The 19,206-nt window shown below is 33.8% G+C and overlaps 1 protein-coding gene across 8 annotated transcripts in view; it reads left to right on the top strand.

The window, feature by feature from the left end:
- BCAS3 (BCAS3 microtubule associated cell migration factor) overlaps positions 1-19,206 on the top strand; it is a 592,158-nt gene that overhangs the window by 178,250 nt on the left and 394,702 nt on the right. For all 8 annotated transcript variants that reach the window (XM_059378918.1, XM_059378915.1, XM_059378916.1 and 5 more), the window contains exons 12-13: positions 5,518-5,688; positions 15,741-15,834. In XM_059378918.1, the coding sequence (XP_059234901.1) occupies positions 5,518-5,688; positions 15,741-15,834 (265 nt within the window). The remainder of the gene's footprint in view (positions 1-5,517; positions 5,689-15,740; positions 15,835-19,206) is intronic.

The raw sequence follows: 19,206 nt of genomic DNA, 5'->3' as shown, positions 1-19,206 counted from the left end.
AGGGATAGCTCTGTTTAAGTGGGAGCATCTCCATTAGCCCTGATGGAGTAATTATAGCAGCTGAGGCATCTCAGAGGTTAATCAGGCTTCCTGGCCAGCTTTCACATCAATACACAGTGGCGCCTGATTTTGTTGGTCCTTCAGAGGCTTTCTTGACAACGCTCTAACAGACTTTGTGTAACTCATTGCTTGTGAATTATTGAAACAAATGTTTGGCTGATAATTGAGGAATGCTAATGTGTTTTATAATCACTGCAGTCTGAGGTTTTAGCGCTAAACAAAAGAGTTACAATTGATTTGTGGCTTTTTCATGGTTTCAGTCGGCAGTAAGTTACATTTTTTTGCTTGAGTTCAGCAAATGGCTTTGATGGTCATTTTATTTAAGTATTTATTAGGACACACTATTATAGTCTTCATTCCACACACTCCCCCCTGCCCCAGTATATGTCTGTGTTCTGAATTCATGAAGTGTGAGGTCACAAGTAGTAACAGGAGTAGAATACAAGGCAGTATTGGATGGCGGTTGAAATCAGGTTTTAGAGATAGACAGTTCTAGTATTGAATTCTGGCTTTGTCATTCATTGGTTAACTGTTTGAGCTGCCATTTTATTTAACTTCTGTAGCCTCAATTTTCTTTTCTATAGAAAAGAAGTGTTCGAGGAAATCTGTAGAGATCATCTATGTTAAGAGCCTTGACAAGTGCACAGTAAAGATTCCGCAGGACATAGCTACAGTAAAATAATACATATATTACTAGTCTTAGTTGTATGGTATTTTAATGGAAAATTTCCTTGGAAAATGCATTTCCTTATTTTAATTCCAATCTAATTGTTGCTTAAATCACATTTAGGTCTTTATAAAGTACATTCTTTGCCTATCTTTTATGAAACAGTATTTGAAATACCATGTATATAATAATTTTCATTTTAAAATTTAGCTATAGCATATGCCAGAATTCTCCATAATTATTCTAAAAAGAGGGAGTCATTTCATTAAAGATTAATTTGCAGTATTTAAAAAAATTTTTTTCTCACAATTTGAGAATTGGAAAAAATTCTTTTTTTTTTTTTTAAAGATTTTTATTCATTTATTTGATAGATACAGATTACAAGTAGGCAGAGAGGCACAGAGAGAGAGAGGAAGGGAAGCAGGCTCCCTGCCAAGCAGAGTCTGATGCAGGGCCTGGGATCATGACCTGAGCTGAAGGCAGAGGCTTTAACCCACTGAGCCAGCCAGGCACCCCTGGAAAAAATTATTTCTGAATGTGTATATCCTACATAATTTCTGATATGTCCATGTAATCTACTTATTTTCACTCTGCTGGTTAAATCTTTTTTTTTTTTTTTTTAATATATATGAATCACGTGCTTTTCTCTTTCTTTTAGTTTTTTCTCTTTGTGGGACAAAAAAAAAAAAAATCCCACAGAAACGCATTACTTTCGCATTATTGTTTGTTAATGCAAATAGCAGTAATCAGATAATAAGATTCACATAAAAGAAAAAACTCATGAGTTTGTCTATTTGCCTCGAAATGGAACTAAAATGTAATTATAAAACATCTTAAGTTATCTTTAATTGAAATAGTATATTAGAAGCATTACAGTGAATTGTTTTTTGTTACCAGAGTAAAAATCTTCTTAGCTAATCTTTTGTGATGTTTTATTCATCTAGTAATTGGTATCTTGGATGGGGACTATATTTCCACATGCCAAATTTTTTTTCTTTTAATTGAGGTAAAGTTGGTATATAACATATTAGTTTTACGTGTACCTTATAATTTGACATCTGTATGTACTACAAAATGATTACCACCAAAAGTCTAGTTGCCGTTCATCACCATCAAATTGACTGCCTTCACCCATTTTTGCCCACCTCCTGATCACCTTCCCCTCTGGTATCCATCAATCTATTTTCTTTAAGTTTGTTTTTATATTATTTTGCTTGTTTTTTTAGATTCCACATATAAATGAAATCAAATGGTATTTGTCTTTCTCCATCTGGTTTATCTCACTTAGCTCAATACCCTCAAGGTCCATCCATGTTGTTACAAATGGCAGTATTTTATTCTTCTATGTAGCTAAGTAATATTCTGATATATATACCTCACATCCTCTTTATATATATATTTACATGCATAAATATAAATATATTTTTATATAAATATATAATTAAAAATTAAAAATAGAATATAGAATATATAAATATATAATATATATATTATAACTAAACATATATATTATATATATACATATATATGTGTGTATATATATATCACATCCTCTTTATCCTAATTCATCTGTCAGTGAACACTTACATTGTTTCCATGTCTTGGTTATTGTATATAACGCTCCATTGGACATAGGAGTGTATGTAATTTTTGAATTTGTGTTTTCATATTCTTTGAATAAATACCCAGAAGTAGAATTGCTGGATCATATCGTAGATCTATTCTTAACTTTTTGAGGAATCTCCATACTGTTTTCTGTAGTGGCTGCACCAGTTTGCATTCCTACTGACAGCTAACAAGGCTTCCCTTTTCTCCACATTCTCTCCAGCACCTGTGATTTCTTGTCTTTTTTTTTTTTATATAATAGCTATTGTAACAGATGTGAAATGATAATTCATTGTGGTTTTAATTTGCATTTCCCTGCTGACTAGTGATATTGAACATCTTTTCACGTCTTTTGGCAATCTGCATATCTTTTTCAGAAAAATGTCTATTCAGATCCTCTACTCATTTTTTATTTTTTATTTTTATTTTTTTGTTGTTGTTGCTGAGTGTGTGAATTCTTTATATATTTTGGATATTAACTATGTATTCAGATATGTAATCTGCAAATGTCTTCTTCTGTTAAGCATTTTCATTTTGATGATGGTTTCCTGTGCTGTGCAGAAGATTTTCAGTTTGAGAGAGTCCAGTTTTTTTTTTTTTTTTTTTTTTTTTTTTTTTTTTTGCTTTTATTTTCCTTGCCTTTGGAGTCAGATCCACAAGCACATCTCTAAGATTGATGTTAATGAGCTTATTGCCTATGTTTTCTTATGGGAATTTTGTGGTTTCAAGTCTTACATTCAGTTATTTAATTCATTTTTTTAATGTTTTTGAAGATTTTATTTATTTATTTGACAGAGATCACATGTAGGCAGAGAGGCAGGCAGAGAGAGAGAGAGGGAAGCAGGCTCCCTGCTGAGCAGAGAGCGTGATACAGGGTTTGATCCCAGAACCCTGGGATCATGACTGAGTAATGAAGGCAGAGGCTTAACTCACTGAGCCACCCAGGAACCCCAAGGATTTTTGCATATATGCTCATCAGGGATATTGGGATATATCCCTTTCTCATAGTGTCCTTCTCTGGATTTAGTATCAGGGTAATGTTGATGTCACATTTTACATCTTTTATTTTATGCATCCCTTAACTGATTGTAGTTTTAATTAATTTTACTACTATTCTCTTTTAGCCTTCATACTTGCTTTAGAAGTGATTGACCCACTGTCTGTACTATATATTTTTCTTTTCCAATGAGAGTTTTACTTTTGTGTGTTTCCTTATTATTAAATATTAAATATTTTTTTCAGCTTAAAGAAGTCCCTTTAACATTTCTTGTAAAGCCATTTTAGCAATGATAAACTCCTTTACTTTTGGCTCATCTGGAAAACTCTTATTTCCCCTTCAATTCTGAGTGATAACTTTGCTGGGTAGAGAATTCTTGGTTGGAAGTTTTTTCCTTTTAGCACTTTGAATATGGCATGCCACTCCCTTTGGACTGCAAAGTTTCTGTTGAAAATCTTGATAGCCTTAGATGGTTTCCTTGTATGTATTTCTCTTGGTGCTTTTAAAATTCTCTCTTTAACTTTTACCATTTTAATTATAATGTATCTTGGTGTGGATCTCTTTGGGTTTGTCTTATTTGGAACACTCTGGGGTTCCCACCATTATGCCCGTTTCCTTCCCCAGATTAGGGATATGTTTAGCTATTATTTTTTAAAAATAATTTTTCTGGCCCTTTCTCTCTTCTCCTCTGGGGACCCTGTATTGTGAATGCTGTTCTGCTTGAAGTTCTCCTAAGGTTTTCGGTTTTTGTATTCTTTTTTCTTTTTGCTCCTTTGAGTGAGTTTCATTGTTTTGCCTTCTGTCTCACTGGTCTGCTTCATTTAGTCTGCTGTTAAACTCCTGTAGTGTATTTTTCAATTCAGTTCTTATATTTTTAGATCTGTATCTTCTGTTTGATACTTTTTAATATTTTCTCTTATTTTTGTTGAAGTTTGCACTGTGTTCCTTCATTCTTCTGAATTTGATGAGTATCTTTATGACCATTATTTTGAACTCTGTTGTTTATCTCATTTTATTAAGGTCTTTTTCTGAGGTTTTGTCTTTTTCTTTGGAACATATTCCTCTTTCTTCTCATTTTGGCTTTCTATGTTTGTTTCTGTTATTAGGCAAATCAACTACCTCTAATAGTCTTGAAGGAGTGGCTTTTGTGGGAGATAGCTTGTGAGGCTCAGAAGCACTTATCTCTCCTAGGGACTCAAGGAGTGTCTCCTGTGTGAGCTGCATGTGTCTGCCCACCTACTGTGGTAGGGCTATGGCTCTGGCATGGGAGTATGTGGGGCTCTTGTCTGGCCCACCTGTGATGTGTGGCTGTGGAATAGGAATAGGTATCTACATGCCTGATCTTGATGCACAATATTATATAATAGCATATTATAGATTTACTTTGAAAACATAGTCTTTTTCATTATACCATTGGTCAAATGGAATTCTACAATTGGTCAGTCTCTTTCATGCTAAAAAATAGATTTAAAATTAGATTTTTATTTCAAAAAATAACAACATGTTAGTGAAGATGCAGAGAAAGGGGAACCCTCATAGACTATTGGTGGGAATATGAACTGGTACAACCACTTACAAAAACAGTATGGAGGTTCTTCAAAAAGTTAAAAATAGAACTACCCTATGATTCAGGAATTACCTTACAAGGTTTTCACCCAAAGGATACAAAAATGCTGTTTGACGGGACACATGCACCCCAGTGTTTGTAGCAGCACTGTCAACAACAGCCAAATTATGGAAAGAGTCCAAATGTCCATTGACTGATGAATGGATAAAGATGTGGTATATAAACACAATGGGTTATTACTTAGCCATCAGAAAGAATGAAATCTTCCCATTGTTATATGTATTAAGAAGAAGGGAGAGAAGAATTTTTTTTAATAAAAATATAATTGTTCCTTCATGCAAAATAAAGCTTTTTAGGTATTTACATATGGCTATATTTTAACTATGCTGACTTTGGGGAGTCTACTGATAGCATTCACTTAAATTAATACTGATTTCCTGACTAAAATTTAAGATCATATGAAAAGTCAGACTGAATTTCTATGACAATTCACTGCTACAGTTATTTCAGGCTTGTAAGAGAATAAGGAAGTTAAAAGATAGAAGAATTAACAAAATGCATATTTCTGTTTAGAATCTAAATACTGATGTGAAGTCATATATTTTACATTTCATTTTATAGACACTGAAAACTGGTTTGACAATGGTCGGGAAAGTAGTGACTCAGCTGACAGGCACACTGCCTTCAGGTGTGACAGAAGACGATGTTGCCCTCCATAGTAATTCAAGGAGGAGTCCTTTGGTTCCAGGCATCATCACAGTAATTGACACTGAAACAGTTGGAGAGGGCCAGGTAAGAACTTCTGATGCAGGCAATGTCCTTTTTCTTCAAAGGATGGGGTGACTAAGAATGTCATAGTGACCAGATGCACTTGGCCTTGGGAGATTCTTAATTTGGAATTCTAGAAATTGAGGTTATTTCAGGTTAGAATTTTTTTTTTCAAGAAAAGATGAGTAATATGTTAAAACCTCTTATTTCAAACATTATTAATGTTTTGAACCTGAAGGTAAAATTGAGGTTCTAAGGAGTTCTTGTTATCTCTTCGTTAGGACATTTGTCTCATAAATAAATAGTTCGTACCTCTTTATACTCTTGTGTTTATAATACATTTTTTAAAAAATGATGCTTGTGGGACGCCTGGGTGGCTCAGTTGGTTAAGCAGCTGCCTTCGGCTCAGGTCATGATCCCAGCGTCCTGGGATCGAGTCCCACATCGGGCTCCTTGCTCCATGGGGAGCCTGCTTCTCCCTCTGACTCTGCCTTCCACTCTGTCTGCCTGTGCTCGCTTTCGCTCGTGCTCTATCTCTGACAAATAAATAAATAAAATCTTTAAAAAAAAATGATGCTTGTTATGATCTAAATCAGAAGATTATTAACTGATTTTAAAAAGATTTTATTTATTTGAGAGAGAGAGAGAGAGTACATGAGTTGGGGGGAGAGACTGAGTGAGAGGGAAAAGCAGATGCCCCCGTGAGCAGGGAGCCTGATGTGGGGCTCAATCCCAGGATTTTGAGATTATGACCTGAGTTTAAGGCAGATGCCTAATCAACTGAACCATCCAGGCATCCTTTAATAATTAATTTTTAAGGTAGAGGCTTGCTCATAGAAGCAATCAATATGACCTTCCACATTTTGGAGGAAATTTAAAAAACTATTGACTAATTATGATGGTTACAAGTGACAGTAATGTAAATAATATCAAATTTTATTACACTTATTTATAAATATGAAAAATGGACAAATATCTCAAAGTGTATATTAGAATACATACATGGTAATGCATCTTACCAAATCCTATATCTTCAGATAATGAAGGAACATTTGGAAGGAGTGATTATAAACATGGAAAAATATGTGACAATATATTGCTGGTGAGAAACCCATTGGATTTTGTTTTCTCCCCCCATGTACCCATAAGTTCTTTTCTTTTCTATTAATAGTCTTGAATTTTAAAATACATTTCTGAAAGGAAGAGAATTTTAAAATTCTAGTAGTTTGTGATTATTGCTACAAAAAATCCAATCTAAAGTTGATTGTTAGAATAGGATAGGAGTAGAGCAACAATTGTAAAATAGAAATTATTTTAATTTTTCTATAATATATGTTTCTGTTTTCAGAACATAATGTCTGGAAGCTATGTGAATCTTTAAAGTATTAACCGTAAATTTTGCATGTTCTTTTTAGAAAATCTCCTTCCAGTAATACATGGTTCTGTATCTGATAAAAGATTACCTTTGACCACTACTTATGTACTAGTTCTTATAGTAAGATCAAATGGCATTTCTTTTTTTTTTTTTTTAAAGATTTTATTTATTTATTTGACAGAGAGAGATCACAAGTAGGCAGAGAGGCAGGTAGAGAGAGAAAGAGGAGGAAGCAGGCTCCCTGCTGAGCAGAGAGTCCCGATGTGGGACTCGATCCCAGGACCCTGAGATCGTGACCTGAGCCGAAGGCAGCGGCTTAACCCACTGAGCCACCCAGGCGCCCTCAAATGGCATTTCAAAAGCACGTGGACTCTACTGCAGTGATGCAACATGGAGGCTTAAGTGGGTAGAAGAAGAATAAATGAAACAAGATGGGATTGGGAGGGAGACAAACCATAAGTGACTCTTAATCTCACAAAACAAACTGAGGGTTGCCGGGGGGAGGGGGTTTGGGAGAAGGGGGTGGGATTATGGACATTGGGGAGGGTATGTGCTTTGGTGAGTGCTGTGAAGTGTGTAAACCTGGTGATTCACAGACCTGTACCCCTGGGGATAAAAATATATGTTTATAAAAAATAAAAAATTAAAAAAAAAAAATAAAATAAATAAAAGACAAAAAATACTTGGGACGCCTGGGTGGCTCAGTGGGTTAAGCGTCTGCCTTCAGCTCAGGTCATGATCTCAGGGTCCTGTGATCGAACCCCGCATCGGGCTCTCTGCTCGGCGGGGACCCTGCTTCCCTTCCTCTCTCTCTGCCTGACTCTCTGCCTACTTGTGATCTCTCTCTGTCAAATAAATAAATAAAATTAAAAAAAAAAAAGACAAAAAAATCTTTGAAATTCTGCGTTATTCAATTTAGCTGTTGTATTTTATTTGAAATCTGAATGATAATCTACCTCTCCCATGTTAACTTTGCGGTTCACCAAATCTAGTTTAAAACTCTTTTTAATGAAGTGCTAGCAAACTTTTCTGTTGAGTGTAATGAAATTTTTTTAAGTAGTGATAATTAGCTCAAGTTGATAGACACAGAGAGATGTTAATTTTCTTTCTCAATTGGAATTAAATATTTAAACCCTTAGTGTTTTATGAGTGTTAAAGTAAAAAATGTTTTCTTTTGTTCTTTAGTTCTTAATTAATTTACTTCCAAGGCCACCCACATTTAATGCGTAGTAACAGTCAACATTGTCTATTTGGTGAGTCTAAGTAAGTCTGTTAAGCGTCTAGCATTTGTTGACAGACAGATTTGTGGTCATTTAGAAGTAGAAAATGTTATCTGATTATTTTTCATGAAATAGAGGTATAATTCAATTTGTTTTATTATATTTAAGTGTAGGAACATGTAAAAAGAAAATCTTGATGTAATGATATTAAAAAGCTTAGCATTAGGTCTTATGTTATCAAATGTGGTTCCCCCACAACCCCCCCCCCCCCCATTTTTTATTAACTTTTTATTAGTTTAAAACGGAATTCTCAGATTTGGAATATGGAAATGAACTGGAGGTTGTGGAATTGCAAAATTCATTTTTCCTTGTTAAGGGAATTGTTGACACTTGAAACAAGTAAAGTAGTTCATTAGGAAATAAGAATTACAGAATTGCTAGCTTTTAAAAGTGAAAAGAAGTTAAGTGTTGCCCAATCTTAAAAATGTTATCCTTTCTCTTATTTGTTGAGATCATAATCTCTTTTCATTCCCACTTACAACATTCTGAAATTTTAATTTATTTTAAAATTCTATTATAAAGCAGGAAATAAGTTGATGTTCAATAAATGGCAAGTTGCTATGTGCATTTTGAGAGAATTACAAATATTTTTTAAAGCAACAAGATTTCCTGAGTATAATACTATCCTCCTTTCTTTTATTAATGGGAATCTGTTTTTTGTCAAGAAGACATTTTTGTCTCTGATACATAGTTCAGTTGGAATACAGGGCTGTTTTTAGGTTATGCTGGATTGTATTAAAAAGACTTAAGGGGTTATTGTCATAGATTTATCACTTTTAGCCCCTTTCAACTGATGTTTGACCTTAGCTGTAATGTTTTTCCTTTTCCATATATATCTCAGGAGCTGAAACTAACATTATGTTCACTTTTGCTGTTTAAATTCAGTGAGCCTTTAATAAAGATATTTTGATGTTTACAGTGGCAGTATAAAATTTGATTCACCATCTTTCTAATGCTAAATTGATTAGTTTGGTTTTATGTTGATGGGATCATTGTGTGGTAACTGCGTTAAGGAGGAGTGGATTTGATGGACTTCGTGTCCATTTTAAAATCTGTGTTACTTGTTTTATCTAAAAGCATTTTGTTGCTAGATAAGCTAAGTGGTATAATATAATTATAATTTATATAATTGAAGTTAGCAGTGTGGCAAAGTCTCTAATCAGAGAAAAATCCTCCACAATGATGACATAAACTCGAGCTGTTTCTTTCCCTGGGTATAAGTTGTTATTCATAATAATTTAGTGGCTCCTGAAGTGTTTTGTCTGTCTTTTTGTTCACATGATAAAGGTTTATCCACCTTGTATCAGTTAAAGTGCTTTGATTAATTTTAATATAGTCAAGTTGTTATTACATATACTTAAGTTCAGCCTGCTTAGTTAACTGGTGAGTAAAAGGTGTATGTCTTAGGACAATTGTTTTGGGAGATCTTTTCTATTATTAATTTGATGTTTTAGGTAAGGTGATAATGCAATGGAAAGAATTCTTCCAAAAGTATCTGGTTGTTATATTTGTGAAGCTCATAAAGTTCAATACAAAGAATTGTACATAGTGGTATGAGGCTTTGCTGTGCCCCAAGATTAATGTGCATTTTACTAGACAGCTTCTGTGTTGGTACCATTAAATAGAGGACTTACTACTAATTGTGTTGGAGAGGAAGATGTAGGGTATAATACATGAAAGGGAATCTTGTAAAATTGAGTTAAAATAGTGAAATGGGCAAAGACAAATATTTCACAGAAAAAAAAATAAAACCTACAAAATTTCCCTGACTTAAAATATCTTGACTTAATGATTTTTCAACTTTTTGATGACATGAAAGTCCTTTATAAATTCAGCAGATACTGTACTTGGAATTTTGGGAATTTTGAACTTCCCTAGTTCAGTGATACATGGTATAGTATTCTCCCGTGATGCTGGGCAGCGACTGCCGGCCATAGCTCCTAGTCAGCCATGTGATCAGGAGGGTAAACAATAGATACACTTACAGCCGTTCTGCACCCACACAACCATTCCTACTTCCCTCCTCCTTGCCCCCACCAAACTGGGAAATCAACCTGAAGGCCAGAGGTAGAAGGGGCCACAGGTTGGCCTGGGTTCCACATTATTCTGAAGCCTATCAGGGGCCGGAAGCCATGGGTCCCAGTGGGCCCCTGCTATTGGCTGGGAGAAGCAGGGAGAGCTCTGTTTGTGGCAAGGATGAGATAAGCAGAAATGAGAGCCCTCCTACACTGCTGCTGCAAATGCGAATTTGTCTAGGTGCTTTGGAAAGAGTTACCATATGACTTAGCAGTTTGTCTTCCAGATATACCCAAAAGAAACGAAATACATGTCCATGTATGTTCATAGCAGCATTATTTGTAATGCCGAAAAAGTAGGAGCAACCTTGGTATATACACATCAACTGATTGGTAGATGGATAAATAACGTGATGTAGACATACAATGTGATATTCTTCAGCAATAAAAAGAAATGAAGTACTTTTCATATTCCAGTGTGGATGAATCTTGAAAATAATGTGCTTTGTGAAAGAAACCAGTCACAAAAGAGTATATGTTGTACGATTCCACTTATGGAATGAAATGTCCAGAAGAAGCAAATCAATAAAGTAGATTATAGTTACCCAGGGCTGGTAGTTTGGAAGGAAGTTTGGAGAAATGTGGGACAACTGTTAATATTATGAGTTTTCTTTTGGTGATGAAAATGTTCTAAATTTGGTTGTGGTGATACAATTATGGGAATATACCATATACCCAGAGCAAACCCTTCTTACATTTAACAAACTTGGTGTAACATACTTTGCTGAAGACTACTCCTATAAGACTTCTTTCTTTTTTCTTATTTTTCTCACTTAATGTGTGTAAGATTGATGAATCACAGACCCTGTATCCCTGAAATAAATAATACATTATATGTTAATAATAAAAAAAGAAAGTCAGTGGAATAACCAAAAAGAAAGATTAGAAAAATAACTTACAAGGCATGTTTTCCTGCCAATTGTGGTAAAATATGCATAACATAAAATTTGACATTTAGCCACTTTTAAGTTTACACTTCAGTGACATAAGTATATTCATAGTGTTATACATCACTCTTCTCCATTTCTAGAACTTTTTCATCATCTGGATTCATTATACTGTAACTCTCCAATCCCCTGTCCCCACAGTCCCTGGTGACCATCATTCTGATTTCTGCCTCTAGTAGATTGCCCATAACTAAAAAGATGTACAATACAAAGTGTTGGAAAGGACGTGGAGAAATTGGAAACCTCATACATTACTGGTGGAAATATAAAATGATGTAGCTATTTTGGAAAACAGTTTGTTAAAAGTTCAGCATATGTTTATCATATCACTGAGCAAATTCACTCTAGATATCTCTCCAAGAGAAATAAAAGCATGTTCAGAAAAATATGTATACGTAGATATTCATAACAGACTATGCATCATAGTAACCAACTAGAAATAATCCAAATTGCCAAGAATTGCCAAGAATTGGTGGGTGAACCCACATGTTGTGATACCTCCATACAGTGGAGTACAACTTAGCAATATAAAGAAATGAATTCCTGAAACAACATGGTTGAACTATAAAGAAATGAATGAGTAAAAGAAAATAGAAGGCAAATTGCATGATTCTTTTTTTTTTTTTTAAAGATCTTATTTATTTATTTGTCAGAGGGAGAGAGTATAAGCAGGGGGAGCAGCAGGCAGAGCGAGAAGTAGGCTCCCTGCTGAGCAGGGAGCTTGATACAGGACTTGATCCCAGGACCCTGGGATCATGACCTGAGTCGAAGGCAGACGCTTAACTGACTGAGCCTCCTGCATGATTCTGTTTATATGAAAAATTTACAAAAATTTTAGAAAAGACAAAAGAAATAAAATGTACATAGGGATTGCCTGGAGCTTAGAGGTAGAGACCTGCTGTAGAGTTAATATGAAGACATTTTTTGGGGTGATGGAAGAATTCTAAATCTAGAATGTGGTAATGGTTATGCAGTTGTATAAATTTACTAAGCATTAAATTTATACATTATTAAAATTTATTAAATGGTGGTTTTAATGTATAAATTTACTGTGATTGGGGAATGACTATCAGTTATGGTGAAGAGGTAAGCAAATCTTCTCCCTAGAAAATAAGTATATAACTTGAAAGAATTTTCAAAAATTGCTATCTGGGGACTCTGGATATAGACCAAAAAAGAATGTAATGATAAACATGTAAAGATTTTAGAATTTGGATAACAGTGATAGGAGATAATGGCCTTTTTGCCTGAGGCTGCTCTTATTCACATCTGCCTGGAGCTTGGTAAGTGTGACAGTTTTATCAGAGTAAAGTGGGACAGGTGAACAAGCCATTTCCCTTCTAACCAGATGATTTACTTGATTTGGATTATTTTCATTAGTAAACTTGGTAGGTGATGACTAAAGGATAATGTGTAGCCCTGCTAGCCTGAGATTGGGGCCAATTTGAAGAACAGAGAGGAAAATTGTTAGTGAAATGTAAGTAGAGCCTCAGAGACCTCTAGGACAACATCAAAGGTACCAACATATGTGTAATTGGGGTCTCAGAAAGAGAGGTGAGAAAGGGGCAGAAAAACATTTGAGGAAACAAAATATATAAATATTTATCTTTCTTTTCCTTTAATTTCTTTTAAATGTGGACAGTTGCTTTAGGGAATAATTATAACATGTTTCTCAATTGATAATACATATAACAACAGTAACACAAAAGAATGGGGAGGGAATGCAACTATACTGGAGCAAGGAGCTATGCTTTATTCCAATTAAGTTTATAATTAATGGACAGTCTTATAATCTATGTAGTACCTTGTAAACTATACAGCAACCACTAAAAATTACTCCAAAAAATTAACAGAGGAATTCAAATGGTAACTTTAAAAATAATTAACACAAGAGGATCAGAGGTACAACAAACACCTGAGACAAAATAATTAGCAAAATGGCAGACCTCAATCCAATTATGTACATAGTTATATTAACTATAAATGGACTCAAGTTAAAAGACAGTGATTATCAGGCCAGAATCATTCAGATTTGAAGACATAATTGGCTGAAGTAAAAGGATTGAAGAAATGTACCATGCAAACAATAACCATGATAGGACTGGAGTGGCTATATTAATATCAGACAAATTAGAAAGTCAAGAAATATTGCCAGAGAGAAAGATCTTTCATAGTAACAATAGGGTCAATGTAATAAGTAGATAAAACAAATATTAATGTGTGGACACCTACAGCATAGCCAGCAAACATTGAGCAAAATCCAACAGATTGAAAGGAGAAATTATAGCTAACTTTACAGCTTGAGATTTAAATACTTTGCTGTCATAATTGATAGGAAAAACTAGACAAAATATGTGAAGATTTATAAGACTCAATTAACACTATCAACCAGCACAATGTGACATTCCCGCCCCCAAACCTGTAGAATTTGCATTCTTTTCAAGAACATCTGGAATGCTTTCCAAGATAGACCTTACAATTGGCTATAAAACAAATCTAAATAGCTTTAAAAGGATTAAAATCATGCAAAGTATGTTCCCTGTGAACTATGGAAATCAATAACAGAATGAAATTGTGGAAATCTCCCAATATTTGGAAATAAAACAACATACCTACCTATAAATAACTCATGAGTCAGAGAAGGAATCTCAAGGAAATTAGAAAATATTTTGAATGGAATGAAAATAAAACCTGAACATATCAGAATTTATGAAGTGCAGCTCTTCCTTTGTATAGAGGAAATGTTTAGCTTTAAATGCTTTAGTAGGAAAGAAAAATGGTCTGAAAGTAATAGTCTTCACTTTTCTTTTTTTCTAATATGAAAAAGAAGAGTAGATTATAACCAAGCAAAACAAATGAAATAAATACTAAAGTTATGAATAGAAGTCAATAAAATAGCAAATAGTACAATATTGGGGAAAGTCCAAAATTGGTTCTTTGAAAAGATCAACAAAGTTGATCCTCAAAAAGATAAAAATAGAATTATCGTATGATTCAGCAATCTGGCTTCTGGGTTTACATGCAAAAGAATTCAAAGTAGGATCTTAAAGATATATTTATGCACTCACATTCATTGCAGCATATTCATGGTAACCAGGATGTGGAAGCAATCCATATATCTATCACTAGGTGAGTGAGTAAAGGAAAATGTGATATATACACACTATATAATATTATACAGCCTTCAAAATAGGGAATCTTGTGACATGTTACAACATGGACAAGCCTTGAGGACATTTTGCTAAGGGAAATAATCCAGTCATAAAAGTGCAAATGCTCTATTCTTTCCATTATTTTGACTCTAAAATACTTAAAATCATAGAAACAGAAAATAGAAAGGTGGTTAGCAAAGGCTGGGAAGGGAGGAGGAAGAATCAGTTTTTAGTGGGTATAGAGTTTCAGTGTTGCAAGATGAAAAAGTTCTAGAAATCCATTACAAAACAGTGTGACTATACTTAATATATTGAACTGAACACTCAAATATTGTTAAGATGGCAGTAATGATCCATGCACAAAAAAATTGACAAACCTGTGGCTTTACTGAATTGCAGGTTCGAGTCAGAGCAATAAGGCAAGAAAATTAAAGCATTAAGATAGGAAAGGATGACAAATCAGATACTTGTATGTAATGGATTGCTGTAATGGTTACAGTATTGTGTAAAATGATTGAATTATAAACATAAAACAGGCAACTTTATGATATGTGAATTACACCTTTGTAAAACTTTTCACACTAACAGAAAAATTAACATTGCCAATGTAGGATTAGTTCCTGGTGTACTTTGATTAAATTATTTAGGGACACGTTGGGTGGCTTAGTCAGTTAAGCATCTGCCTTCAGTTTAGGTCATGATGCTAGGACCCTGGGATCAAATCCCGCATCCCTGCTCATCAGGGTCCTCTTTCTCCCTCCGCCTGCTGCTCACCTTGCTTGTGCCCATGCTTGCTTGCTCTCCCTCACAAATAAATAAACAAACTCTTTAAAAAATATTTATTGGTTAAATTACTTATGTCTGAGTATTATGACCCAATGATAACCTAGTCGTGAGCCAGTATTTTCCAGCAGGCCATCACACAATAAGAAGTGTGTGTTCTTTGGAGGAAGCTCTACATGGCTGATTTTATGCTTTTTATTTTTTTTCTAAACCTCTACTTCAATAAATTATTGTCTCTGTCATTTACAGTAAAGCTGGTCAACTTTCTATGATTGATCTGCTGGGGCATTTTATATCTTTTCCTCATTCCTAAAGTGGCATTCTCACCTTCTAGTGACAAGAATAATCTTCCTATATAGTGGAAGCATGTTATTTGGTCAGGGGTATTGTAGTGTAGCTGTGTATACCTCAGGCTCAGTGATTGGTGAGTAAAGCTTAATTTCCATTTCTTTCTTTCTGTAAAGGTGCTTGTGAGCGAGGATTCTGACAGTGATGGTATTGTGGCCCACTTTCCTGCTCATGAAAAACCAGTGTGCTGTATGGCGTTTAATACGAGTGGTATGTGTTTGGGTGGTTTTTTTTGTTTGTTTGTTTGTTTTTTTGGCATTTATATCATGGGTTTTTCAACCAGTTTTGTTTGTTTGTTTGTTTTTAGAAATGGAAAATATGAACTATGGACTCTGACTTTTATTATATGGGTCAGTGTATATCAGAAAAGTAACTAGTGTTTGAATGAAGTAATTTAAAATAAAAATTTAGAAATCCTCTAATCATTAGTTTTGTTCTCAAGAAGATTGTAAACAGTGCTGTTGAGTTGTGTTAATTTCTGTATTATATTTAAGCCGAGAATTTCAATATTCCAGACTACATATTAATGCATGTAAGTGACACTTTCCTTGTAACTTCGTTTTCTTTTTCATTTTGTAGCATATTATAAACTACGTGTATTTTCCCCTACTTTTTGGTGGTAGTGTCTATTTTTCTGCTTGTTCTTAAGGAATTTGTTAAGGAGAGATGTTATAGTATATGGAATGCCCTACTATTCATTTTCTTTCACCAAACTTTTTGTTACATAAGGTTTCAAACATAAAAATTGATTTAAAAGATGGTATAGTAATGATGCTTGTATCACCACTTTGATTAAATAGGTGTTCACATTTCATATGTATTATATATATGTATATATGTGTACACCCATGGTATGTGTAATATATATACATAGGCATATTGTATTTTGTCGAATCATTTGAATTTAAGTTACATACTTGATGATGACATTTCACCAGACTATAAATTAATCATTTATTTCTTAAGAATAAGGGCCTTTTCCCATGTAACCAGATATTATAGTTCAAAAGGTTAACACATTATAGTATCTGATATCCAAACCATAATTGAAAATTTCCCAATTGTTTCAAAAATGTGTCCTACAAAATATGTAATGTGGTACTGTGTTTGATCACATGGATATGTTAGTAGCTCATCAAAATATCTACATATTGGAGTAAGTTTTTCTTGTGGAGATTAGCAAGTAATCTGTAGAGTGGTATTTTGGCTTCATTTCTGAAACAACTTTTTACTTAATAGTGTTGTTAAGTGGAAATCTGTAGAATGGTGGTTTTTCTACTTTTGTCATGTTTTCTGCATGATTAACTGCTGTTCTTCTATTAAAAAAAAAACAGTTTTTTCTCATCAGCCAGGAATGAACCATAGTTCTCTTGTATGAGAAGGCTAAGATACACACGTAATTCTTTCTCTTTACCAATTTTCATGGTTAGGAATTGATTTAATACTTAGAGTGGTGTACTTCCACTCTGGTGGAACTATTTTTAAAATGCTTTGTTTTTAAGTAAAAGGTAAAATTGCTCTTTTGCTTTCAGAGCTGAAATAATCTTCATAAACTTACAATCTTTTCTGATCTTATCCTTTCAGTTGATGGATCTAAGGAGATTGTCATTTTTATCTTATTCTGTAGAAATGATCCTATTAGTTAAAATTGATGGAAAGACTCATCTTTTTTCCCTTTTCATCTTTTCAAATAAAGAATGATGGTAAGAGGATAATATAGAGTATTTTGAATAATCTCCCTTCTAATATCTTAATAAGTCATTTTTGATAGAGAGAAAGATTTTCCAGTGATTGTTGATCAGTAGGATTGATTTAATTAATGAAGACAAGGATTTATGGAAATGCTCTGAATGTTATGGGAATTAAGTTAAATTTGAAGAAACAATCTGGAAGTTATGTCACTTACAGCACTCTACTTGGAATAACCAGTATGACTCATTTTGATAGTCCATCTGTTATGTCATATCTCCTTTGTATTAATGTATATTTCATATTACCATAGTCAGAGTGCTTCAGACATTGGAAGCTGTGTTTTTTCCTGCCTGTGGCTTTCCATTAAAATAAGAACATCCTATATAACCTAAAGAATGTTTTAGTTATCTCTATCATTGTCTAACTATAGTTTTCTATGATTTCATAATTTTGATGTACATTTTTATTTGATTTCTATTTGAACTCCCAAATTAGTGTTTTTTATGGTAAGATTAAGAATTTTTATATTTATGGGGCGTCTGGGTGGCTCAGTGGGTTAAGCCGCTGCCTTCGGCTCAGGTCATGATCTCAGGGTCCTGGGATCGAGTCCCGCATCAGGTTCTCTGCTCAGCAGGGAGCCTGCTTCCTCCTCTCTCTCTCTCTCTCTGCCTGCCTCTCTGCCTACTTGTGATCTCTCTCTGTCAAATAAATAAATAAAATCTTAAAAAAAAAGAATTTTTATATTTATAACTACTTTTTTTGTGTTCCTAATGCGCTAGTTGTATAATTCTATGATAAGACTTATCTTGGAGTAATCATTTCTTTAAATATTTGTTTTCCTACCTAACCTTTGGGCTCCACTTTACATTAGGGTTCCCTCTTGGTGTTGTGCATTCTATCAATTTTGGCAAACATATAATAGTACAGTACAGATTAGTTTCACTGCCCCAAAAATCCCCTTTGTACTTGTTCATCACTCCCTCCCTTAACCCTTCACAACCAGTGATCCTTTTACTGTTTCCATAGTTTCAGTTTTTCCAGAATGTCACATAGTTGAAATCTTACTGTATATAGTCATTTCAGATTGGCTTCCTTCATTTACTAATATGTGTTTAAATCTCCTCCATGTCTTTTCATGCCTTGATTGCTCATTTCTTTTTAGTGATAAATAGCATTCCATTATGTGGACATACCATAGTTTATTTGCCATTTTTATAACTTCTTTGATGAGGTATCTGTTCAGATTTTTTGTTCATTTTTAATTCGGTTGTTCAATTTTTAATTGTTGACTTTTAAGATTTCTTTGTATATTTTGGATAACAGTCTTGTATTAAATATGTGTTTTATAAATACTTTCTTGTAGTCTTTGGTTTGTCTTCTTATTCTCTTGAAATTGTTTTTGAAGATCAGACTTATTTAATTTTAATGAAGTCCAGCTTATCAATTATTTCTTTTATAGATCATTCCTTTGGTGTGTATATAACCTCTCTAAAACATATAAATTGACATTCTTCTGCTCTTGGATTCTTAAGTCAGTCTTACAGTGAATTTTTTAATTTCTTGGAGTGGGATCGTTTTATGAGAACTATTTCATGAGTTTTAAGATCCCTTTTTTTTGAATCTCAAACGAGGCTTTTTAACTTCTATCTAGGATCTGGAAGGTCCATGGATAAAATTCAGAGAGAGTTTTTGAACTTAGGAAAAAACTACATCTTTATTTTTTCTAATAACTGATGAAAGTTTCCTTCACTTATGAATATGTAAAATAAAGCAATGAAATATTAGCTGTACCTATGAGTATGAGCAATAAAAGTAACATGTTTTTACATCATTTCTATCTTATTTATATAATTCTCTCAGTACGGCTTATGGTTCAAAATTATGGTAGAC

This window comes from Mustela nigripes, chromosome 16 (assembly GCF_022355385.1).
Source record: "Mustela nigripes isolate SB6536 chromosome 16, MUSNIG.SB6536, whole genome shotgun sequence".
Classification (NCBI taxonomy): domain Eukaryota; kingdom Metazoa; phylum Chordata; class Mammalia; order Carnivora; family Mustelidae; genus Mustela; species Mustela nigripes.
The sequence above is the reverse complement of the archived record's forward strand: the minus strand, read 5'-3'. Positions and strand labels throughout refer to the sequence as shown.